General features: G+C 40.2%; 1 protein-coding gene across 5 annotated transcripts in view; it reads right to left on the bottom strand.

Annotated features, from left to right (window-relative positions):
• Positions 1-1,014: 1,014 nt before the first annotated feature.
• Positions 1,015-26,467, bottom strand: part of LOC131135135 (unconventional myosin-Ic-like) — a 47,793-nt gene continuing 22,340 nt past the window's right edge. For 3 of the 5 annotated variants that reach the window (XM_078792893.1, XM_078792895.1, XM_078792894.1), the window contains 31 exons: positions 23,808-23,963; positions 22,116-22,231; positions 19,296-19,494; positions 18,720-18,800; positions 18,104-18,361; positions 15,857-15,955; positions 14,889-14,999; positions 13,921-13,992; positions 13,712-13,831; positions 13,428-13,501; positions 13,031-13,136; positions 12,857-12,937; positions 11,521-11,612; positions 10,890-10,984; positions 10,024-10,070; positions 9,863-9,943; positions 9,443-9,548; positions 8,335-8,452; positions 7,802-7,915; positions 7,624-7,700; positions 7,466-7,534; positions 7,299-7,383; positions 6,407-6,566; positions 6,015-6,098; positions 4,610-4,703; positions 4,042-4,097; positions 3,834-3,969; positions 3,689-3,759; positions 3,527-3,624; positions 2,686-2,785; positions 1,015-2,496 (listed from right to left, as the gene is read on the bottom strand). In XM_078792893.1, coding sequence (XP_078649019.1) covers positions 2,470-2,496; positions 2,686-2,785; positions 3,527-3,624; positions 3,689-3,759; positions 3,834-3,969; positions 4,042-4,097; positions 4,610-4,703; positions 6,015-6,098; positions 6,407-6,566; positions 7,299-7,383; positions 7,466-7,534; positions 7,624-7,700; positions 7,802-7,915; positions 8,335-8,452; positions 9,443-9,548; positions 9,863-9,943; positions 10,024-10,070; positions 10,890-10,984; positions 11,521-11,612; positions 12,857-12,937; positions 13,031-13,136; positions 13,428-13,501; positions 13,712-13,831; positions 13,921-13,992; positions 14,889-14,999; positions 15,857-15,955; positions 18,104-18,361; positions 18,720-18,800; positions 19,296-19,494; positions 22,116-22,231; positions 23,808-23,963 — 3,183 coding nt within the window. In that variant the 3' untranslated portion in view covers positions 1,015-2,469. Of the gene's footprint in view, positions 2,497-2,685; positions 2,786-3,526; positions 3,625-3,688; positions 3,760-3,833; positions 3,970-4,041; positions 4,098-4,609; positions 4,704-6,014; positions 6,099-6,406; positions 6,567-7,298; positions 7,384-7,465; positions 7,535-7,623; positions 7,701-7,801; positions 7,916-8,334; positions 8,453-9,442; positions 9,549-9,862; positions 9,944-10,023; positions 10,071-10,889; positions 10,985-11,520; positions 11,613-12,856; positions 12,938-13,030; positions 13,137-13,427; positions 13,502-13,711; positions 13,832-13,920; positions 13,993-14,888; positions 15,000-15,856; positions 15,956-18,103; positions 18,362-18,719; positions 18,801-19,295; positions 19,495-22,115; positions 22,232-23,807; positions 23,964-24,238; positions 24,393-26,467 lie in introns of those variants that run through there. The other 2 variants (XM_058081065.2, XM_058081066.2) reach the window with 2 other exon arrangements.

The following is a 26,467-nucleotide window of genomic DNA, read 5'->3' as shown; positions in this document are numbered from 1 at the left end:
ACGGAAAACATTCGTGGAAGCTTGGCAGGTCACAACTTCCTGAAAGCTTACGCCACAAACACCTGTAGGGCGACACCTAGCGGTTACTCTGCAGGATGTCCATAAAGTCTGGACACAGTGCTGGTGCAACATGTGGAATTTGAATAGCATATTTTGTTTATTTCGGCCTGATCATAACAAAATATATATAAATAAAAGCCGTTGTTTATATAATTATTTTCAACATATGTATATATTATATTGCTTAGTTTTTAGAATTTCAAAAAAGATGTTAATGATGTAAACAATTTCTTTTGTACTTAAAGTGTATATATTATAACATATATTGCAGAAATAAATTCTAATCAAGTGGCTTTATGAATTCAAATATATTTTTATATTATATTTTTATAATTGTTAAATTTTGGCGACAGATAAAAATTAAAATACTATACACTTATCAAAAGAAAAATATGTAAGTAATGGTTTTATTTTTTTTAACACTGTATGCAATACAAAAATATATACATTTGGAACTTGTATTAAAAAAAATTTAACTGAAATAGGTTGTTTTTCACCTGATCAAAAGTTTAAGACCACAGGCTGTCACACAGGAAACCAACCAGGGAAACATAAACAACCATTAAAAAAGAAAAAAGTTATATTGTGCTTCAATTATCGCCATGGAATGTCTGAAATAAGTTTTCCTCCCATTTAGTGTGGAAGTGGTAAGTTTTTGGCATCTGTGTCTTTCCCCATTACATTATAAACCCTTTAAGATTAGAATACTGCGAGTGGGAGTGGACCAAAATCCCCGCTGAGATGTGTGGAACCCCGGTGACCAACTACTAAGAAACGTTGGTAATTTCACACAGTAAGTCCAGAGTTGAAACAACTGGAATAAAATGAATAAAAACATAAACAATTATTTTGGCTGTACATTTCAAATTTATTGAACAACTTTCATCTTTTGGTTCTTAGTGTGTTGGCATAATTATTTGAATTAGTATAATTGGATCATACGGTGATCAGAAGAGAGAATAAAAGTTTATCTGTACAAAAAAGATCTTAGGATTCAGTTGAAATAAAGCTGTTACACAGGAGAAATTTTTTTTTTTGTAAAGTAAAGACAACAACCATTGCAGCGACAAGGAGGCATTTACCTTATAATCCCATATAAGTATCTTCTATTGCAATGCAAACAAGGCATATCAACACATTCAAACATCAATGTCTCGTCTCCCTCCCTAAAAGATAAACCTCATACAACAATCAGAAATCAAATCGTTCTTTGGCTTGTAAGTGAAGCAGCAGTCTCGGCATATTGCACCCGCCTCACAATTAAAAAAAAAAAAAATTCAAATAAGACATTCGCAAATTTCTAAATGACTAAAACTGGAACCAATTTTTTTTGGGGGGGGGATGTTAAGCTTAAGAGAACGTTAAGCAAGCAGGAGGGTTGGGGGCAAGGGGGTGTTAGTGATTACTTTCAGATATTGCCAATATGGATTGGTTTTAGACTGTTTACTAGTTGGAAAAAGTTTGGACACCCCCGTCTTCCAGTATTTTCCACAACCACAAAATCTCTTTAACACAACTCACGGTTGCAAACAAACGATGCTTTCATTAGATTCACCAGTTTGAAATGTAGCTCGGCTTCGATCAATCATCTGCTGTCAAAGCGGCACTAATGTCAAACAAGAATGGCTGATTGACGCCTTCCAACCAAGACCGCTGAGACGCGACACGAGAAGAAGAATGGTGGGATAAAGAAGAGGTACAAGCAGCAAAGCAGGGAAGACGTGTGGAAGGATGGAGGAAGTGTGGAGACCAAAGCTTTTCGTTAAGGACACGCTGAGCATCCTTTCTGTTCACCTTCAGCCACTGTCACTCGTCCACTTCAAGTTTTTCCTGTGCTTGCTTCCAGTAAATGTCATGTCGGTATTCCCTCATTATAATTGCAGCTGTATGAATAGAAATTCAGTAGTATCGCCACCTACCTGTTTTATTGTCTACATGCAAAAACAGGCTCTCCAACCTACTAAGAAAGCTGCAAGGAGAGAAATAAAGCTTGTAAAAGAGGTAAAAGACAACATCCTGACTTCTTCACTCTGTTTGCTGTGCGTCTTCTTCTTGGCGCATTGTTTGCTTGGTCGTGTTCCCAAATAAATCACAATAAACATACAAAAAAAAATCTCCCAAAAATGCACTAATATATTTGTTATTCCTTGGCAGCATGTATAAAATCACAATATTCAAACAGCGACAGTATTAATACCAAAAATATAATATATAAACATAAATATTTCCATTAGTATTGCTGCATCTTTTAATTGGAAGCCAGCACCAGAAGGGTGCGGCGTGGACAAACTCGCATCTGATTGGCGAAAAACAGAGCAGGGTCTGAGGTCATGTGATTGCATAAGGGAAAAGTACGTCGGTGTCCTTGAGTGTTTTTTTTTTTTTTTTTTTTGTGCCAAAGAGTGAAACTCATCTGGAGTTCAGTCTGGGAGCGGTCTGCAAGAAACATAAAGGAAAGCAACCCAAGTGTTAGAAATTGTTTTCCTAAATGAAGCCTTTTCAAGCATAAAAATGGCTAAATCACGTTAAACACAAATATAAGGCAGTCAGAAGACACGTTCAAAAGCACTGTAATATGTAGTATTATACACTGAAATGATATTTTGAGTGTATTTGAGCACTCACCACAGATAGGTGTCCGTTCTTAGCTTTAGCCACCAAGAGTTCTGATCCAGGTGTAAAGTCGATGCACCCTTCCTTTCCTTGACCCACTGTAAATGTTATACTGGAGAAAAAACATGGGGATGATTACTACAAAAATGCAAAACGAACCTATTACAGCACACACGTCAAACTCAGGGCCCGGGGCCCAAAACAGGCCCACACCGCAATTTCATCCGGCCGGCGGAACCGTTTGGAAAATAGCATTGAGTCGGCCCGCCTCGTTGACCTTATCAAACAAAGTGCTTACAGAAATGGCGTAACTAAGCAATTACTTTGGTATAAACTACTCTATTTAAAAGTGGAAACAATATTCACAGCCAAAAAATTCAAACTAGTTTGATAGATAGGTAGATAGACTCCCTTTGTCATTGCACAAAAACACAGTAGTGAAATTGCCACTGTACACAACTAAAACCAGCAGCACTCTTACACCCTGTCTGTACAAAATAACATCTTAAAGAGGTCAAAAGTGACCATTTAACTACAGCAAAGCATGCTAGGAAATGCGTAATCTGCCCTTTCCACAGGCGCAAACCCCTCTGGGCTACACATGTCACGGATTGTGATGTTTTTGTGTTGATATAAAAAGCTTTTGCCCGGACATCGAGGTGGTCTATCGAAAATAATGTTATTGAAATGAACAACTCCATTCAACCATAGTTGGATATTTGCACACGGCTGGAAAGGAGAAATTTCAAGCAGGAATGAACGGACACGTAAAAAAATTCACATTTCCCCCACGCTGACGTAAAAAAAAAAAGTCTATATCTATACGACTTTTGGATAAGAGCTTCGTTTTTACCTTCCCTGGTTGATGTTGATGTTGTTTACTTTGTTGGCACAGATTGCAATCTTGGTCAATGTCTCAATCACATGGTCACTTTGTAGAACCACATCCCCCTGGGGAGACAGTGTGATACACAGATGTTTAAAGGATTATGTTGCATATAAAAATCCAACCTACCTTCTGTTTGTTGTCGTCACTGGGCACGTGCAGAACAAACAGGCCATCACTGAGAGAGCTGACTGAGATACCTGTGCAGGACATTTGCATGAATAACGGCATCTGATTAATCAAAGATTAGTGATTTGTGGGTCGTCCTCTCTACCTTTAAGAGTATCATAGTCGATGCGTTGCTTGAGCTTGGCATCCTCCACGATAATGGCACTGTTTGCTGTCAGAAGCAACTGGCGTTGGCGGGGCTTGTAGCCCTTCCTGTCGTACTTGGTGACTGGCACTCCGTACTGCAAACACAGTGGATGAGTCGGCGGTTTGTGTTAAACCTGCCGGTCCAGCTGCAACGACACTCTACTGACCTTCAACTTCTCATTCCCCAGAGCCTGCAGCACCTTGGGGTTGATGTTCTCACCATCTGGACCAGAGTTCATATGTGAGTACAGGGTATTGAATATCGTAAGAAGTAAATAGATCAATATATAAATAAGATCGACTCCAAATTGTCCATAGGTAGGAATGTGAGTGTGAATGGTTGTTTGTCTATATGTGCCCTGTGATTGGTTGGCCACCAAGTGGTAGAAAATGAATGAATTAATAAGATCAGCCCCTTACAAAAACACCATCCCTAATTTTTGTGGTTACAAACGCACTCCTATAAATTATTGATACTGTACATAAAGAAAAAGAACTAGTTATGTGCCACACAGTGGATGAAAACATAGGCGGTGTATTATGTAGGTGGGTGTTGCTAAAATGACGAAGAACAGGTACTAAATAACATTTTACTTTGGGATCAAATACTTGCTTCACTCAGTAAAATACAAATTACTGTATTACCGTTATTTAATCCCTTTTCTGATTTTTATGTTGATATTCTACCATGGGAATGATGAACTGAACCTACACATTCATAAGTAGAACACTTACCCAGTCTTGTGCTGAGAAACAGCTTGGGCACACTTTGTGGGTAGTTATCCTTCTTTTCCTTGAATATCTCACTTGCAATCATCTTCTGCTCCATCTAGTCAAACATATTTGGCAGGCAAGGAACAACAAGAAAGCTGATGGTTGGACGAGAAACCCCCAAAACTCAAAAGGTACAAATCAGAAATGTAATTAACCACAAAAGTCTGCAATGACATCCTACAAAACCAACAAATCATTTAGTTGACAACATTTCATCTTTAAGCTACTGGTTTTAAAAGAGGTTTAAAAAAACTGGAAAGGTCCTCTCCAAACAGAGGAAGAGGTTCATTCATAATGCCGTCAAGAGAGAACATACTAACTCCTTATTTCTAAAATCACAAATACTTAAACTTGCTGACATAGTTCATCTTCAAACAGCTAAAATAATGCATAAGGCTAAAAATAACCAATTAGCTAAAAATGTCATCCAATACTTCTCTACAAGAGATGAGAAATATGATCTCAGGGAAGAACTAAATTTTAAACACTTATATGCTAGGACTACGTTAAAAAGCCATAGCATTTCAGTATGTGGAATCAAACTATGGAATGGATTGAGTAAGGAACTCAAACAATGCACAACGATGAGCCAATTCAAGAAACAATACAAGCAGTTGATGTTTGCTAAATACAAGGATGAAGAGTCTTGAACCAGTCATGATGTGCTATATATATCACTATATTGACACTTACTATGGTACACATTATGTCATTGGATGGACATATCACCTCGTACTTCGGTACGTGACAAGAAAACAAAAAAAATTTAACTATATTAGGAAAGCAGGAAGTGAACAAATGTAACAGTTACTGATTGTAAAAGTACCAGATGGAGGGGTAGGATTTAATAAGCTTTGCTTCTTCCTACTCCTTTTGGACATGTGGAACTGTGAACTGATTATGTGATGCATTCAATTGTAATCTGATGCATGTTCAAATGAAATAAAACCATTACCATTATTCTCCTCCAGATATTGTCTCAATCCATGGGAAGAGAGGCCACTAATAAGCTGTTTGTTCGTTCACCACCAACAACAACCCAAAAGTGACCACCCCGAGGGGACACACCCACCAAATAAATAGGTCAACTCCATACTCGCTTGAATGTCGACATGGTCTTGATGAGTTGTTTAACAGATGGGTTGTCAACATAAACGTGACCAATATAAATGGGTTTGAATGTACTTGTGTTTGGCTTAATTTTGAACCGTAACGTACATAACTGGGTAAAATATAACTATAAAATGTTTCTCTAAAGTAAGCAATGCATGAGTATAATCAATCATATAATTTCAAATACCAAGTGAAGCCGAATCCAACCCAGAGTCAGAGACGGGCTGCTATAAAGCTTTATATTGAGACTCACCTGGTGTTTCCATTCCGGACTGATTCTCTTGCAGTAGATCCACACCATGTTCTGCATGCAAAGCTTGCGCAAATGTTCTGAAGCCTAAAGACAGAGAAAGTGTGTTTTTCTTTGACGGCAATGTCCCATAAGTACATTGTGAATTTGGCAGATCCCATCAGCCCGCAAGTAATGTGACAAATCTTTTTTGCAAACAGTTTCTATTGACTCCGATCCGACTGGATCCTCTTGCTGTCAGATCAGTTTTGTTAAGTTCAATTTATGTGGCTTAGAGGCCGGGTACAGCTGCATCAGTGAGTTGGGAGTCCAGAGATCAGATTTTTAAGTCTGTCGTCCACCACAGCACTTTTTGACAGCTTCAGTATAGTCGTTAAACTGTGCGTCATCCCTACCTCGGTAAGGGCTGCTGGTGGTGTCGGCCAGCTCTTGTCAAGAACGTTCTTTGGCAGATTCCTTCGCAGTGTCATGAGGAAGGAGTAGCGCACATAATCCAGAAAATACTCATTCTCCGGACAGCGCTCCTTGTGGCGGTAAATGAAGCCTTTGATGAACCTTGGTGTGATATTATGGATGGGGAAAAAAGATTACACAACAGCCAATGAAAAATCTTGCTATCATTCTTTCTAACAAAAGGAAATTACCGCAACAGTATAAACTAGAAAACATGTCAGGCGTGTGTGTGTAGTTCCTAGTCAAGTGACAAGTTTTCAACTTTGTCAATTATATCGCCATGGTTACACTTTAAGTATGAGGAACAACAGAATGAACTGCTGCGCTTTGCAGGCCCAGAAAAACAAATCAAACCATTCATTCATTCATTCATTTTCTACCGCTTTTCCTCACAAGGGTTGCGGCGGTGCTGGAGCCTATCCCAGCTGTCTTCGGGCGAGAGGCGAGGTACACCCTGGACTGGTCGCCAGCCAATCACAGGGCACATACAGACAAACAACCATTCACACTCACATTCATACCTATGGACAATTTGGAGTCGCCATTTAACCTAGCATGTTTTTGGAATGTGGGAAACCGGAGAAAACCCACGCATGCACATGCAAACTCTACACAGAGATAGCGAGGGTGGAATTGGTCTCCTAGCTGTGGGGTCTGCGCACTAACCACTCGTCCGCCGTGCCGCCCATCAATCAAACCAACAAATCAAAATAAAAAATATACACCCATAGACAAAGTCACAGGTAAATGTGCAAGCAATGGCCATTTTCTGTTTTGGTTATGTCGACCACCGCTTAAGTTGACAAGTTCCACTGTATTATACATCATCGATACCTGCGGATGGTGTCCGCAGCCTGCCGCCTACGTTTGGCTCTCCTCCGGGCCAAGATTCCCCTCCACCATGCCTGGATGGCAATAGCTGATGAAGACAAACAGGTGATATTATTTACAATTGTTACAAATATTCAGGAGCAGATGAGGGTAAGTAGACTATCTCTCACCTGAGGTTCTGAGTTTTTGGTACTTGGACCTCTGGCTGTAGCCCTTCCATCCTGCCTGCAACATGGTGGCTGAGGGATGACAGCCAGAAAAAAAGATGGATTCAATTAGAGGGGCAATATAGTTGTTTGAACATATCAGCAATTTTATGGGCCCTCACCTAGACTATGCTTCCTGTTCTCTAGGGCCTCCTCGGTGGCAAATAAGGTCTTTGGAAAACGGATGAAGATTTTTGATCTGCAATGTAATGACAAGATGCACTCAGTATATGAACTAAGATACTATATGAGACCAACAATGTTGTTTGTTCATTCATCTGTTTAGCGTGTATTCATAACCTGCCCAGCTTGTAGTCTTCAGGCTTGTATCCAAGGTGCTTGACCAATGTAGCCACTCCATCGGACAGTTTAGCTTCCCAGTTTGGCCATGTTTCAGGGCAAAGGGACTTGTACCTAAATATACACAACCATCATTGTTTTATTTTTTTGTTGTTGTTTTTGTTTGTTTTGTTTCCTTGTTTTATTGTATTTTTCAACTGCGGACCACAAATTGCTCCCAGACCACACTTTGGACACCCATGGCTTAGCATATACAGTCATCCCTCCAGCCCTTGCTATATGGCAGTATTTCAGAAATTACTTAAATGATCACTGTTTCATGGTTATTGTCTATTATTTGTCAAAACCTATTAAAATGCAGGGGAAGAACATGCAAACTCCACACAGAGATGCCGAGCGGAGAATCAAACCCAAGTCTTCCCGATCTCCTGTGCCTACATGCTAACCACTTGGGCACAGTGCGGTCCCCAGCCACAAAATCCATCCAAAAAGTCTCGGAATGCAAATAGAAAACAAAAGAATCAACTCATCACCTCTGCAGGAAGACCTCATAACGACGTCTGTAAGCAAAGCCGGCTCGCCTTACTCTCAGATTTTCCATCAGTCCCAGATACTTGACTTGGTGACGGATCAGCACATCGTCAAAGCGACCTGAAAACAACAGAGGGGGGGGGGTGAGAATGATGAAAAAACGGCTGAGAAAAAAGTAAAGCCTGTCAGAGAGTATGAACAAGCAAAAAATCAGAAGTAGGAGTGACAAAGGACAGAGAAGACATTGTGAAAGAAACAAAAGGACAACTGTCAAGTCAGACAAGGCCAGCTCAATATACTGACGGCAACAGAAGCGCTTACATGGTGAAAAACAAAGTGTTTTGTTTGGAATTAGCAAAAGCACAGGATTAACATGACGTCTCTGAAGAAAATATTAGCCCATGGAAGCTGCTAAGCTGCTTTTACAAGAAAGGTTACAGAATCCTGACACTAACACTTGTTGGCTTTTTCAGCAAATTATAACTTAAAAGGCCCAAAGTCTGCTCTTCATTCCAGTTATTGTCAACATAGGCCATCATCGGCATAACTATAATAGCGATAGCTTTCATTATATTTTATACGGCAATAAGAGTACTTGCAAAAACATTTTTTTTGGTACCTAAAAATGTAAAAACAATCATCCTAATAGCTATGGTTTGAACTTTATACAGTGGTACCTCGGTTTCTGTTACTAATTTCTTCCAAAAGAACAATGAAAATTAACACGTACAAAAGCCAAAGCTATTTTTCCTATAGTGAATAATGTCAATCCAATTAATCGGTTCCAGTCACACAATTACGAACAAAAGTCTATTTAATAGAGAATACTTGTACTTGTTGTTATCACTCAAAAGTTTCCTTGGCCCCATTGTGGGTTATTTTGCAACCATACATGCAAAAACAAACAAACAAAAAAACCCAACAGAGAACGAGTCACTAACAGTATACAAAAACTGAGACAAAATTTGTCCAAATCATACAAAAAGCAGGGTGTACGACCACCGAGGTACCACTGTATTTACTATTCTCTAATGACTAGTCCACTTTAAGTCTCAGCATTTTAGAAGAAAACCAAGATAAGGTATGAAGGTTTGAAGAACGACTTCATACCTGATTGCTTGGAATCATTAGGCTTGATGCAGCGGATGTACGACGGCTCCTTGGACATGAGGATCTCCATCAGTTTAGCCAAACTGGCCTTAAACTGAGTGGCTGCCTGGGAAGGCACACAAGCAGACACAAAAGACGGATGAGAACACAAATCTAAAACCGCTGGGTGACAGGTCCTTTCACACAAGAGATGAAGTCTTAGATAGGAGCAATGTTCATGTGAACAATGGTGACGTCGTGTGGAGGAGATGGAGCAGCCTGTCACGGGACCCTGTTCAAGCCAATGTGGGTTTGGGCATTCCTTGGTCAGAGGGAAGCAAGAGAGAATCCCCATCCATACTGAGAAAGGGAACAACATTGCTGCCTGTTCTCTTGTGGGAAAGTGTGTCCACATGGAGCAGAACAGTAACGGAACATTACCGTGTCTGGACGTTTCTTGTCACTCAGCTCCTCCCTGTCAAAACACTGGGTCAGGATCTTGTTCTCCGACATGCACATAACCTTTAATAAGAAACGTAAAGGTACCCAAATCAGCCAAAGCCATCAAAGTAAGATATTGTTGCTTCTTTTCTCATTCTCACCTCCTTTAGGTTTCTAAAGAGCAGGTCGTTGTTCTTGTCCAGAAAACCTGAACAGAGGATGGATTTGAGGTTTGATGAATACACTGATTTCATTCAGTACCATGTGACTGTTTAACCCTCAGGGGACGCATTAACTGACTCAGTACAAAATGTCCTCTCCCAAAAACCGCATAAACACCAGAACAGATACCTCTTTTTTGCTCAGATCTTTCAATCATTCATTCATTAATTTTCTACCACTTATCCTCACGAGGGTAGCAGGGGTTGCTGGAGCCTATCCCAGCCGTCTTCGGGCGAGAGGCGGGGTACACCCTGGACTGGTCGCCAGCCAATCACAGGGCACATATAGACAAACAACCATTCACACTCACATTCATACCTATGGACAATTTGGAGTCACCAATTAACCTAGTATGTTTTTGGAATGTGGGAGGAAACCGGAGTACCTGGAGAGAATCCAGGCATGCATGGGGAGAACATGCAAACACCACACAGAGATGACCGAGGGTGGAATTGAACTCGGGTCTCCTAGCTGTGAGGCCTGCACGCTAACCACTCATCGATTTTAAACATTGAAATTCCCATTTGAATTCCCAATGTTTCTTTCCGTAAAATAAATGTTGGGTGTCTTTTTAAAGCTCAAACTTAAATATAAATAAGATTAGTATTAAAAAAATATATTTGATACCTTACTGTTTCTTTCAGTCAACCTAAAAAAATACAATTTTAGCCTTTTAAATGCCCAATTGATTACACAATTAAGATCGAAATAGCAATTGGAAAATTTCTTCAATACGTCAATGCAATTCTACTTGTCCCCTGTTACCATGTTTTTGTTTTTGTGTTTGCTTAAAGCGTATAGGTACCGTTGACATTGTAGTTGACCTCTCCGGCGTAATGCAGCAGTCGAAATTCGTCACGGCCCATTACCTTCCGAGTCTTTCCATCAGCTAGCTTGTGACTGCATCCAACCACATAAAAACACATCATTAACATGGCTTTAATCAGGGATATCCAAAGTACGGCCCACGGGCCATTTTTAGCTAATTCTGAAATACACACAATTACATAAGCTAAATATTTTTCAGCGTACACTATTAAGAGGAAAAATGTAAAGTACAATACAAAATCAATACAGGAATATCAAATTCACAATCTTATATATCGAGGAGGAAGGTCAGAAATATATTTTCAAAATATTTGTATTTCATAATAATAAACAATAGCATTATGTATTGACATTTTGGACTTGGTGTCCGAGATCCACCAGTTGAAAAACACTGTTCTCTAAGACAACCTGAATTGTCATTACTAATGATATACCGTATATAAATAAATATTACACACATTAGCTTCATCACAATGCTAAGATGTGGATGTTTAGCTCACATAGCTTAGCCTGTATGCAGCCCTCCGTAAACAGTTTGGACACCCCTGGCTTAAATGGCCCGAGACCGAACACGACAACATTTTGTGGAATGCAGGAATTGAACTGACGTGACAAAGTGTGGATGACCTCCCACTGTGTCCTCCAGCTTCTCAAGAAAGGTGATGTCACTGGCATCGCCGGGTCTCAGACACTCTTCATCCTGTTGCAGGAACAGAGGAAGAGTGGTTGGCCAGTGGAATTAGATTAATACTGAAATACTAAGATGATTACAAGTAGGGATGTTCCCATCAGGGTTTTATGCTGCCGAGACCAGTCCCGATAATCCATGAGTCAAATTGTTGCTGCGTAGCAAGCACCTGATGTGAAGATGAAGATGAGTCACGGATAACTCAAATAACCGTGCATGTCGTTGAAATAATTTGGCCCGATTGTATGATTTTGCATGGTGTGTTGCATAAAAATATTGAAAACAAGGCGATCAAACAGGTGAAAGCTTACCTTTCACGTCAGACATAATTAATGTAGTAACACCAAATCAGTCTGTATGAATACATTCTTCTGTGTCCTTTATTCTTGTACTGTTTTCCCATAGAGGTGTAACATATGTCAATAAAGAATCATTAATTTGATGTAAACAATGCAATTACGACCCTGCAGTTGACACGGGCGGTCCATATTCTGTGTTCTCATAGTCTATTGTTAATGATGAAAGCACTGTGGAGTAACTATATTACTCTGTGTCAGGGATTCAATCAATGCCTGGTGCAGACTTTTTTCCCCTCTTTTGTACGTTACTTTTGCATCTTGTTTTCATGCAACAGAGAGGCAAGCTTTGTAATCTTGGTGGTATAAGATAAAATAAGATAAGATATGCTTGTATTCGTCCCTCAGTGGGGAAATTTGCATTGCACAGCAGCAAGAGAACAGAATCAGTTAAGCAGTACAAAATACACAATATAAAAATAAACAATATAAACAACCTAAGTATTAACAAATTAACAATTTTACCCAAGGTTATATACAAATACAGTTTGCAAGATAATATGAAATGAAATATTATAAAAATATATATATTTATGGTGTTTGTTAAATAATTGGTACCGCGATAATGATGAAGTTAACAACAGTAAAACACATGTTAACTGACCTATGGTAATTTTCATTTCACATTTGATGTCAGCTTAAGCGGGCACTTTTTAGTAATGGCCTTGACTTTGTCTAGGAACTTCAACAACCGATCTTTATGAGGGGTTTGTAGACCAATGAAGAGGCTAACTAGAACATCAAATGTGACATTTTATCCTCCCAAAACACAGTTTCTGAGTATCCGTTTTTGCCTGAGGAAATGCAGGACCACCAGCGATGGTGAGGCCCCCCGGAATGAATTTATTCATCTTCAATGCAACATCAATAGACGTCTAAGACAATGACAAAATTCCTCACCAGAATGGAGATGATGCCTTTAAACTTCTCCTCCACCAGGTCACAGATGATCTTGTTGTTGAAGTATTGCACAGGTTCCCACTAGAACGATCAAATGAAAGCATTTTATCGTGAAACATGATGGTGATATAATATTTTGTAATGGTAGTCAACATGAAAACTGGATTGTCTGACCGTGATGCCTTCAGCCTCGTACTCTTCCTGCTCAGACTTGAGGGTGAGCTCAATGAAGAGCTGCTGCAACTTCTCATTGCAGTAGTTGATACAGAACTGTTCAAAGCTGCAACGCAACACAACCACAGCACCGGCTGAGTTAGCCCAAAAGTTTTACTTTTAAATTAATAATTTGCAATGCTATATATGATAACCATACTGTATTTAATGCACACATTTATATCCTAAAAGTTAGGGATTCATCATAAAACCCAACTAGCAATGGGACAAGAGACCAGCATTACCATTTTGCCTCAATAACTTTCTCCCATCAGCCATGAGATTTGTGAGGGGACTACTTAAAGTCTTCTTGTAACTAAACTAACTGAGACGGCTCAACTCATGAATGATTCCCCACCTGTTGTGTTGGAACACCTCAAAACCATAGATGTCCAGCAGTCCAATGACAGAGTAATGCTTGTAAGAGTCATCCTGAAAGAGAAAGCGTAGGGTAGAACGCTGACGTTGAATAAAACATACACATTTGGTTGAGTCATTTGCATTTCCTGTAAATTAGAATGAATTAAAGCATGAATGAAAAATAGTGTGCATGAAGCCTTTCATTGGTATGTCCACCAGATGGCGTGCTTCTGCCATTTATTTAAAAGAAAAAAAAGTGTGTGTGTGTGTGTGTGTGTGTACCGTGTATGCAAGTGAGGTGTTGATCTTGTTCACCAGCCAGGTGAACGTGCGTCCATACACTGCCTTAGACAAAGCATCCCTAGCTGAGGAGGCCTGTTCCAGGTTCAGAGGGCTGATCAGCTGATGATAACAGCAAATAATCAACATTAGGTATTTCTGAAACACAGCCAGTGTGCAGGCTTTGTCTTTGAGTGTGTATCTCATCCCACCTCCTCTCCCTTGGCAATTATCTTCTTGTGTGTGAGTGCCTCCGTCAGCACTGTCCCATTTACGCCTAACAGCTGGAAAGACATAACAACATTAGAAGGCTCGTGGGCGGGCGACGCAAGTGACAAAGAAAATGAGACAGACGGCAGACTGCTGAGCAGTTGTGACACGGGTGCCGTGGTATTTGCTGTACATGTGTAATTTGGAGAATACTTAAGACTGGGGCTCTCTGTTGAGTTTGTCTGCTGGCTGAATTGTGGAAAAGGAGAATCAATTCAACTTGGATTAACTAACATTAACAGCATACTCAGTAAATGCCCTTTTCTAAACACAAGAAAATCTCATGACATTATGACTTTTGCTCTTTGTTTTGCTCTCAGGTATTTTTTTTTTATATTTTATTTCTACAGTGTTCCACAGGCCAAGAAAACAAAGGCACTGGCCACAGCTCTCATTGACGATTTGGTTTGTTAGCTTCCTTCGTAGCGAGTGAACGCTGGTCATTCGTCTCTGATAACATGTTGTCCATCTGCGATCATTTAGAATGTGGTCAATTTTTGGGGCCTAACATTTTTAACATACATATTTACTATTACTATAACTAACAATAGGAGATGTTAGAAGGTTTTTCTGCAGTATGCAGTACAGCATGTTCATGATCTTGAGGGGTGCAGGCATGATGCACTTTGTACACCTCTGTCTTAAATGATGATGATTTTACCTCAGGTATTCTAATTAATGTTAATTGGAAGCACTTTCCCCCCCTGAGCTGGTTGCTCCTGACAGCTGTTGGATATGTCAACAGAAATGTCCGAAAACATTCTTAAACCCTTAGAACTACTCTTTTGGTTCATTCAAAGCGTACTTCAGTAGTGCATCTTACATACTAATAATACTACCAATACCAATAGACCTGCGCCTTTTTCCTCTATTAGGAGCGCTGATGTGCTTGCTCGGCCAAACATCTTACCCTTGCCAAGTACTTGATCTGTGTGTCACACGTGATGCAGGCAACCCCCTCCTCGCCACCGTACTGCACATTCCCCAAATGGAGGACACTGGCGATTATGTTCAGCAACTCCTACACAGACAAAGATGAGGAGGTACAATAATATTGGAAAGGAAAATACGGACAAGTGGGAGGGGAGGGGAGGAGAGGGAAGGAAAAAAGTGACAAGATTGAAAAATGTTTATTGTCGAGTCAATCTTTATGAGCATCTTGGCAGACTAGATTATGTTGAAAGGGTGTACAGTATATACACGTATTTTATGAGCTCATGATATTATAGTCGCAAATAGTTCTTCCAGACTGTCACACAGAGCCCTAAACTCATTCTTACAGTGCTGGGGTTTTCAAACTCTAACACCTGTGGGTGGAAACACTGCAGAGAGGGGTGCAGAATGTGGAAGATCTAGAAAGCTTTCTCCACAGGTTATTGTGTTTAGCTTCTCTATATTATCAATCAGTAAATCACAGGGAACATATAGACAAACAACCATTCACACTCACATTCATACCTATGGACAATTTGGAGTCGCCAATTAACCTAGCATGTTTTTGGAATGTTTTGGAAACCCGGAGTACCCGGAGAAAACCCACGCATGCACGGGGAGAACATGTAAACTCCACACAGAGGGTGGGATTGAACTCAGATCCCCTAGCTGTGAGCGCTAACCACTCGACCGCCGTGCAGCCCTAGTCAAAGTCCAAATACGTTTAATTTCCTAATATTTAAGATAATGCAATTATGTCCTTAAAAATCTAAATATATATATCTAAATAAAAAAAAAAAAATATATATATATATATATATATATATAAAGTAGAAATAAATAATCAATAATAACAAAAAATATCAATAAATAAAAAAACCCAAAATATTTAATAAAAAAAAAATTTCAATAAATATTTTTTAAAAGTAACAAATACGTCCTTACCTCGACCTCATCCTCGTTAAAGCCAATCACAGTCAAGGCCTTCCTCACCACCTTCCAATCACTGCGATCGTTGATAGAGCTCACTTTGGGACAGTTCCCCTAATAAATCACACAACACACAAACCTGTAAAAACCCTGTAAAGCTCTCAACAACTGTGCAATTACTGCCTAATTACATTTTTTTTCCCTGAATCAAGCTTTTATGAACCCTGGCAAAATGGTAAGCATGTCTGACAAAGTACACAAAACAGCTGGGGTGGAAATGTGTGCACATGTAAACACTAATTTACACAACAACAACACAACACACATATCTGAGGTGTTTTTTTGCTCACTCACTGTTGCGTGTGTGTTTGCGTGTTTGTGTGCGGGTGAGTGCGCCGACGGGGAAGGGTTCCGCCTGAAGGCACATTTCCCCCTTGAGGAATGAGACAGAGAGCCTATTAAGCTAACACTCCCACCGGGATACCCTCTCTCACACAAATACTTGCAACTCTTCTTGGTACAGTATATAATAAAGTCACTGGTTGTAATTACATTTGTGTTACTGGATTCATAGCACCAAAACTAAAGGAATAAAGAATAAGCTAGCCTCAAAATCACTCTTCAAAAGAAAACTCTTTCCAAATATCATACGGTGGAACCTGCTTAAGTCACTTAGTTCTACAACCCATCTATGTGGACCATCTCATCCAGTCCTGGTACACCGTGTTCTTCATATTACTAAACAAAAAGTCAGCTCTAAGTTGACGTCGACCTTAATGATTGACTGCTTACGTCAATAAAATTTGAGAGCCAAAGGTTTCATTTCTATGAAAAATTGGTCCTCTCCGTGCAACATCACTACTGTCTAGTTATACAGCACCATGACTAGCACACACCGACTTACTGTTCAGTGCAACGTAAGCTTCAAACGAAAAGCACGGCAGTATTGCCCTAGATAGGGGTCAGCAACCCACGGCTCCAGCACCGCATGTGGCTCTTCAGCCTCTTTATTGTGGCTCCCTTTGCAATGCTCAAGTATTGTAAGTAAGTAACATGCAAACTTGTTGGGGCCAGAGTTTACATTTAAATTACATAGATATTTATGTATATTTATCTTCTATATCAGCAAGATACAATATTAGCAAGAGTACTCTATCAACTCCGCCTTTTCTCCTCTGAACTACTTTGATACCCAAAAATTCCCTCTAAATCTGGCAGTCAATCAAAATCATGGGAGACTCGCAATTTGCTCTGGACTTGAGCACGTTGCTGCACATTTCTTCAGGCATCAGGTATAAACTTTTGAAAGTTTATGAGATGGTTTTTAATTATGTTTTGCGGCTCCAGTCTATTTTCCTTTAGTAAGCGAGGGGGTAAAATGGCTCTTTTGTTAGGAAAGGTTGCTGAGCACCGCCCTGGATTCGACCACAGCAATGAACTCTGGTCTCTGCAGGTTTTTACTAGTCAAAACTTAATACTCTTTTCACAAACATACTGGTTAAAAAATTACAAAAAAGGAAAATCGGAGGCCTGAGATTACATGCAATTACTTGTACAGAATATGAATATATTAGCAAAAACAGACCGACTGGTTGTGCTTGGTAAATGCTGACCAGGCTATGTTATGTTATGTTATGTTACAGCGTCCTCCAAAACATTTGTTTTGTTAGACAAAGTGAGACTGAAGTTCATGCATAATATATTAATTGAAAACAAAATAATCTAAATTAAAATAGAACACAAATGGAGGACAGTCAAGTCAACAATCTGCCGTAGGTTCATAAATCCTTTATTTTTGCCCATTTTTTTAAAAGTCCATTCTTTTAAGTCAGTTTACATTTTTATACCAACAACCACTTACTGTATGTCAGTGTTTCTTAATTATTTTCTGTCATGTCCACCCGGGGGACAGATGAATTTTCATGCCCCCCGGATTTGAAATACAAGAGAAACTGATATTTATTGAATCATCTGTACTGTACAGACTGAAAACAGGAAAATGCAACAAAATGGAGAGCGTACAAGCGTATTCAGGAGTCAAATTGCATGTTGAGTACTAGAAATTGGTATATTTTGCATTAAAATTAAAGCCTCTCGCGCACCCCGACAGTTCCTCGTGCCGCCCCACTATTTGAGAAGCACTGCTGTATGTCAACATCAGTCAACCAGCCCAAAGGGCATCAACGTAAACTGGTTCCACTGTATTAGGTATAACATTGACTAAAATGATTAGAAACTCCTGTAGAAGTGTAGCATCCTTACCTTGACCAGATACTGGTACTGCTGAGGATTCCTCTCTAAGCCCAGTCGTCTCAACAGGTCTTCCTCTCCTCCCTCAATCAACTGATAAAAAATATGAAAATTCCTCTCGCCGTGGTTCTGGTGAACCACCCGCGACTTCTCCAGCAGGTAATTGATGATGTGGCCTCCCACCGGGGCACCCTGTCGACGCGACAAAGGCCAGGGAGAGACGGGAGAGGAGAGTGAGGAGGTACGAGAGGAGAGGCTCATGCTAGGGTACTAAAGTGTGATTACGACATGCGGGGTTTTGCAATGCGTGGTAAATATTGAGGGTCGACGAACATGGACGGAGAAGTGGGGGAGTAGATTGATTCATGTTGCTTCATCAGACAATGATACGCAATGGCTGGAATTTAAAGCCATGATGCAAAACAGCACGGGTGGTACAGTACAGTATATCATTTATACATGTTAGACCAGGGGCTTTCAGAGTGTGGGTGTGCCAGAAGACTTCAGGGATGCTCATTGTGCCCCACACTTTGAAAACCCCTGCGTCAGACGCTTACAATCAGCAGCTGAATCAAGACTTTGAAATATTCCATAACGCCAACACGATAAATCAGACAGTCCCGCTCACCTTGAAGTCAAACTGGATATCCATGTACTTGCCAAAGCGACTGGAATTGTCGTTACGCAATGTCTTGGCATTGCCAAAAGCCTGAGGGGAAGAGAAAGGGTAAAGACAACACAGAAGAAGTGAAGTCAGAGGCAAGGATTGACGGATGGTGGGTTGAACACGGCGTTTTAGGAAGGAAAGTCAAATGAAGGTTAAAATCCCTGCAGTGTTTGGGACCACAAATTACAAGATGCAGTGGAACCCGCTTATGTCGACAACTGCTTGTGCCGACTTGAGCCAGCCAGTCTGAGAGGTGTCGACTTTAACGGGTTCCACTGTATAGCAAACATACACACACATGCATATCCGGATGTGACATTTCAACATCCAAACAGAAGTTACCACTATCATCACATACGCCACTGTATTCGGTAAAACATGAATTTTACATATAAACATCACAACTCTCATCTTACACTGGCTTTTCAATACATTGATATTGTTGATAATATATCGAATGAAGAAGTGATGCAAACAAAATCAGTCTGGTTTGGGAGTGGTATGAAATGTGTGGCCCAAATCATCGCGGCGTCTCACCTCGAGCACAGGGTTGGACTGCAGGAGGCGGTCTTTAATGGTCTGCACCTGATCGCTGGCCGGACAGGTGACTGCGTAGTACTGCAGGATCTTTTTTGATGCCTCCGTCTTCCCGGCTCCGCTCTCCCCAGAAATGAGGATGCACTGGTCCTTCCTCTCTGTCCTCATTGAACGGTACGAGTTATCTGCTACTGCATAGCTAGATGATTTGAGAGAAAGACGAGCACTTTGTGTTCAAGCTGATAGCAGTACGAGTGTTACATCATGTGACCCAAAAAAACAATCTTTGTCTTTAAAACGTCATACTGAAACTAAACTAATGAACGCTGTGGATTGCAATGTGAATGTCTAGAATGTTAAATAGTGTTGGGCACGTTACTTTAAAAAGTAATTAGTTATAGTTACTAGTTACTTCTCCAAAAAAGTTACTCCACTACAAAAGTAACTAGTTACCAGTAAAAGTAACTATTGCATTACTCACGCATGCTACGCCATTAGCAGGACAGCAAAGACGAGGTTTTAACGAGTTTAAAGTAGTGTTTGTACTTCCATTTGGCAAACGCTGCCTTCTCCATTGCTGCCCCCACCCTCTGGAACTCTTTGCCCCATTCACTTTGTGCTTGCCCTGACCTCCCCACCTTCAAAAAACAACTCAAAACCCACCTCTTTAAATCTGTTTTTAATGTCTAACTTTTTATATCTGACTGCTGTGCCCCGCCCTGCTTTTACTCATCTTTTAACTGTGTATTAACCAATGAATGTTGTATTTTGGTGTGTCTTCTATTCTGTTTACTTGCTTTATTCAACTTCACTCTTCTGTAAAGTGTCTTTGAGTATTTTGAAAAGCGCTATACAAATAAAATGTATTATTATTATTATTCTCACTGGAGTCCTCCTCACTCGCCATCTCTCACTATGGTGTATCCACTACCCGGCACGTTGGATTGCTCTAAACACCCGCCCACCCAAGTTCTCTGATTGGCTGAAGACGCAATCTTACTAAACCTTAGCCAAACCTCATTGCTTATGTGGTCACTGCGCTGCAGATTAGTTATGAAGTCGATTCATATATTTGGTTAATGGTTAACGGCGTTAGTAACGCCATTTATTTAAACGCTGTTATTCCCATCACTGGAAAAGCGGTAGAAAATGAATGAATGGTTAAATAACAAGTCAAGTCACTGAAGTCACAAGAAAATTTCGGGGTCAACAAAAGCAATCGAAGCGGGCAGTTTTTGGCGTAAGAACAGGTGAACCAGTTGGTCAATATACATGCACACCAACACTGGCTAGTAGCTGCCGATGCAAGAGCAGTGGACAGAAGGAACAACCATCATGAAGTCCAGAATGGTAAATAAGTGATACAAATTACAGTATCATTTAGCAGTGACCTGTTTCTATCTGCTCTGATATTTAGTTTAGTTATAGTTATTTCAGCCTCTTTGGACACCTATCTGATACCTGACAAATTACTGGAAGATATCAACCAGCTGGACTACTTTGAGGGTCAGGTTCATTCCGAAGGAGTTCCCTCTCAAGGGAGGAAATCTCTCACCAGTATCATCTTTTGCTTACATTTCTTTCCACACCTCCCTTGACTTCACTCTCTACTTGCCAAATTACACTTCCCCCCATTCCACTCGGGAGCAAACATTTGGCCTTTGGTTTAAAGAAAAGAAAAAAAGCAAACACCACATCAGAAAGAGAGCTGGCTTGTGGGAGAATATTTGGTGGATGTCACCTCAGTCTCCATTAGGAAAATGTTTGTTTAATCGCTGACCTAATGGGCCGAGGGAGAATTTACTGCCAGTTCCCTGAGAATTCCTGTGGCAACCTTTTAAATAAACACTTTGCCTTGTGGCATGACATCTTCCAAACTATAAGTAGACACTGAGTGTGTTAAACAGTGAGCTACAGGCAGTCTGGACACAGTTTGACAACATTTACAAGATGTTATGTCATGGCGGAGGAAGATGCTGCATGATACTTTAACAGACTTATTTTAGAACGTAATGGAAAAACAGGGTCACAGGAAACGCTGTCCAGTGTGAATGAATCAGTGTTGGAGTCAATGTGCAAATGTGTGGTTTAAAGCTGCCAGGATACAGAAGATACATAGCCTATATTCCGGAAATATATAATTTAACTTAATAGAATATAATTTAACATGCGCTGCCTTTCAATTAAAGTGCAGTAGTGGTTGGTGATGGTGGGGTTGATTTTTTTTGGAAACACCTAGTGGCCTTGTTGAACTTGTGGCATAGTTAGGCACACAAACTGAATGATACAATACGCTCCTGGCCTTGTAGACCATGTGTCTGTAAGTCATGTGCAACTATAATGATATGATAACCGTGGGGCTTGAGAAATGTCGTATTTTAGAAAGCAGACACTAATTATGTATACCTCGGACAGTGTAGGTACTGTCAGACACTGATGAACAAAATACACACATCATTTTCAGTGCATTTTACTTCATTTGTGAATAAAAAAATAAAGTTTCAGTGTTAAAGTACGGCTGTCTGATAAGTTTGTACACACACCGGGATGCATCCAGATGTCATGTCACATACTGAAAGAGTATTCTTCCAGAAGAGACATTTATGAAACATATACGTTTCTATTGTTTCCATATAGTTACAAAATGTGACTTATTTCACCTTGTGTCGCTTGAATTTATGTCCTTGTTGGTGTAAACATGGCTCACTCCCTCTGGTTTAGGAACAGACCAATCATAAATACCGCTAATTGCAACTTATAGTCCTCACTGATACAGCACAAAAATACAGTACATTTATTCATTACAACTTCCATACTTACATGTGTGGTGAGACCTCGTAGAAGTTGACCCCACGGTACCGCTCCATATGGTTCTTTGTGTAGATCTCCAAGTCCCTGTACGGGTTCACGGACACCAGCACTGAGCCGATATAAGTCTGAAAAAGCAAGAAATGGTCACCTTTCATGTTGTGTAATATTTTCAGGACTAAGATTATTCACTTCAGGACTAAAAGAAATTTGCCCGACTATGAAATTACAGTGGAACCCGACATTTCTGACATGCGGATAATGTGTTATAATAAATGAATGTTGAACCTGATTTATTTTCCTCGTTTGTGTAAACCTTTAATGGATGAATTTGGTTAGTTGCAGAAAGAACGGCAGAGTAGTCTACTGTGAAAGATTAAAGGAATTTTAGTGCTACTGTATGCTGGAACCTTGAAGTAAGTGGTCGTTCCTTTCTGTTCCGTTACACCTCCCGCCATTCTTCATTTGTTTTTATTGATTTTGACATAACAAATCAGTTTTTGCAAAAACACAAACAATAACAATGAATCAAAACACACGCAGAAGCACGTCGAATACGAGGGACAATTTGTCATAGATATGATGCCTTTGAGTCTAAAATTTTATGTCAACAAAAGTGGTCCAACATGTATGTTGATGTCGGCACTTTCTGTAATAACAACAAACAGGGTGGACTTAAACAGGTTCCACTGCACTAGCAGATGACTTTTAGTCACCAGCAGTAAAATATGAGACGATCCAATAATGAGATAAACCATAAACACAAAACGAAAAAGGAGGAACAAAATGAAACCATTCATTCATTTATTTTCTATGACGCATGTCCTCACTGGGGTTACTGGAGCCTATCCCAGCATACCCCAGCATATGGAGACTGGCAAGAGGCCACTCACATTCATGCCTATGGACAATTTGGCCAATGAACCTAACATGCCTTTTTTGGAATGGGAGGAAGCCGGAGTACCGGAGAATAGCCACAGTACCTGCTGATGTCTTGTGTGTGCCTTAAAGAAGTGATGCCTGGGAAGTGATGTGTGTTGTCAGCTAGCTAGAATTGAATGTTAGCCGAGTGCTAGCAGCATGTTATGCGTGTAGATGGTGGCCGACAGCAGCTCCTGTGGAATGTTCATGGCATGGGTTCTCTGCTTGTAAAATAAAAAGACTGAAGTGTATCGTGACCACAGTCGGCAACATAGTAGTATTCTACATTGGTCACTGCAAGAAATACACTGTCAATCAAGCCTAGTTATCTTATTTATGTCCAAGATGGTTTATTTTCTATTATTATTTTTACTATGATATGTAATACAGGTGTAAAGGTGACCATATCTACAGGGCTCTAATAATGGTAAAAATCCGTATTTACATCATAAACTAGTTTTCTATACTATAACTACAAAAATATTCCAATGAGTAACATTTAGTCCTACTTTGTGGAAATTCTATTCTTGTGGTTGGGCCTGGAACCAATTAATTCCAATAAACAAGGGACAACCGTGTTGGATAGCTGTAAGAAAGCCAGCATCGAACATCTCTCTAGTAAAGATCTCTAGTTCAGTTAAAAAGGCCTCCTGTAAACATCTCCTGGGTGATGGACCAAGAAAACCCTCACTGGCTAAGGTCCCAGAGGCACCCTGTGTGTACAGTTTGTGTTTGGCATTAAACACAAAAAGCCTTCCTGCCCGCCTCAGCGTATCCACTTACATAGATGAGGTTCTCTTTGAAGCGTTTGCGAAGGTTCTCAATGAAAGCTGCTTCGCTCGTGTAGTTCTCCAGCAGGATAAAGTCCTGCACACCCACTCGATCTCTTGCTGTCAGGGCCGACTCCATCATAGCCCGCACCCCGTCAGTACCCACCACCTGGAAGACGACAGGGATGGAATAGACAGGGTGAGGAAATGAATTCAATAACTGGTGCTGTGGACAAAGCATCTTTCCCTTTAAATACACTTTTCAGAAGTCCAAGAATTCCGCTCCATTGAGCTCACACTCAACACTTCCTAGAAATATTATTGAACTTTTTCTGGGGGGAAAAACATAAGAAAGCCATACCTACCACAGCTGAAAAGCAAATCTATAAAAAAATATACAATACAAACTCACAGAAAGACATGAAGGTAAAATGAATCACTCACATGTTGAAGCTCATCAACGTGTGTAACAGACAGCCTGTATTTTAAAATGGAATCCTGAGTTTTACACAAAAGTTTGCGAATGCTCTCCACATCCATGATTAGCGCGTAGCCAGCAGTTCTCGTGCGAAACCAGCTTTAGGACTGGAGGTGCAATTCAGAGACAGACGATTCAAGAACGTGCCTTGTCAACACACACACACACACACACACACACACACACACACACACACATATATATATGAAAGTACAGCAGGTGGTGTGCCAAGTGGTACAGTAGGCATTGTCCCTAAGGAAAGACGAAGAGAAAGCTAGACAAAGGGGAAAACTTATTAATTAGTACAGCAGGTTGAGAAAAACAAGTGTTACATAGAAGGGTAAAAGAAGGTATCGAAAAGGTGTAAATATAGAAAATAGTGAAGACAGTGTTTCCCACATGTTAATTATTTGTGGCAGCCCGCTACCATTACATCTGGACCACCGCAGAAACCTTTAAAAATATTTTTTCACATATGGCGCTAACACATTCTAATAGGCAGTTAAAGTAGCCTGTTGTTATAATTGTGTCCAGTAGATGGCAATGTAACTCCAAATAGTCAGAGGCAGGCTTAAAAATTTATCAAATTTGCTTAAATTCGTTTTATATTGTTTGTAATTATGGCCAATGTTGTTTAAATTTTTGTTCGTTGTTCTTACTCTACTCTGTGGCATCAAGAATAGCATCCTAGCATCCAAAATGTGTTTACTTTCAAGGCTTCTTGCAAAGGTGTTGTTTCATTGCAGTCAAGCCATGCCACGTACCATAAATGTAATTTTTGGGAATATTACCGTTCGCTTTCAAAAAACAAACCACATAAAACATAATTACGAGCCATATAGAACATATTTAAGCAAAGTTAAATCATGTCATGGCTCTTCAATTTGCAAGTAATAGCCAACAGCTAGCTTAACAACACAGTGCAAACAGACAAATAAAATGGTCTCGAAGCAGAACGAAAGTTACTGATGGTGTTTACCAAAATATAAAGAGCACAATGCGTAACAGGTATGTTAACACAAAACAATGAACTACCATTCTCAATTCTTGATGCTACAAAAGAGTGGAATATTAGCTGCACATTACCTTGAAACTCAGCGCACAAATGTTACAAGGCTCATGCACACACATACAGGTAATGCAACCATCAACTGTAAGTCAAATAAGGTTTCAAAACATGATACATTTCTGATGACACAAACCGAAAAGCTCTGCTTTACCCGTCCACACACAAACACTGAGCTGGCCAATTATGTAAATTCGACAACGACATCGCCGCACATACTTTGCAGTCTTGTGGGAAACACCGAAAGAGCAAGACGGACCCTTGTCTACTGAACTGCAACTACGCTTATGCTGAAGTTTCACGCAAAGGCTCACGAGACAAAACCCATTCAATCACATCGCCACTCTTTTGCCACACAAGCGCATGCACATATAGACCTTAATTCCAACAAGTCTGCATGACAATGTTTGATCCTGTGTTTCAAAGGAGGCCTTTGGTGCATCATGGTGTTTCACATCGGGGTAGAAGCCACAGGAGTCATGTGTGCGTGTGTTTGTGTCGCAGTTGCAACAGTAATACATTGCATGTACAACAGTATTGGCAATATATGTCATATTTACAAATTGTGAAAACCGACATGGACAAAGGGTCTGGACTAACCCCTGTTTAATCGAATATTGTGTGCCCCAATATGTCTGTCAACAAGTGTCCAAGTGTGACAGTGTTAGCAGTCACCCTCTCCAAGCAACTATACTGTTGTTGCAGCTGGAAGGTGGTGTTTTTAGCCGATTTACAACTGTTACATGTAGGTTTTCTTGTCACAATGCTGATGACAACAGGTGCACATGATGCCCACACACATCATTCATTACATCAAACAACTGTAGTTATTGACTGTATTACTCATCTAATTTGCATAATTGTCCATGCAGGCACCGTGTCATGTTTTTAAACCTTATTTGACAACATGACATGAAGTTATTAACTTATGGGTTTCATTCTGTGCAGCAGTACAGCGGTAGACTTGCATGCTTGCACCAAAGCGGACCTCTGAAAACCAGAAGCAATGATAAAAATCAAAAATGATTTTTTTTTAACTGGTTCCATCCATTTTCTATACCGCTGAAGCCTATCCCAGCTGACTACACCCTGGACTGGTCGCCAGCCAATCACAGGGCACATATAGACA

Source organism: Doryrhamphus excisus, linkage group LG8 (assembly GCF_037039965.1).
Source record: "Doryrhamphus excisus strain RoL-2023G ecotype Guam linkage group LG8, RoL_Dexc_Guam_v1.1, whole genome shotgun sequence".
NCBI lineage: Eukaryota > Metazoa > Chordata > Actinopteri > Syngnathiformes > Syngnathidae > Doryrhamphus > Doryrhamphus excisus.
The sequence above is the reverse complement of the archived record's forward strand: the minus strand, read 5'-3'. Positions and strand labels throughout refer to the sequence as shown.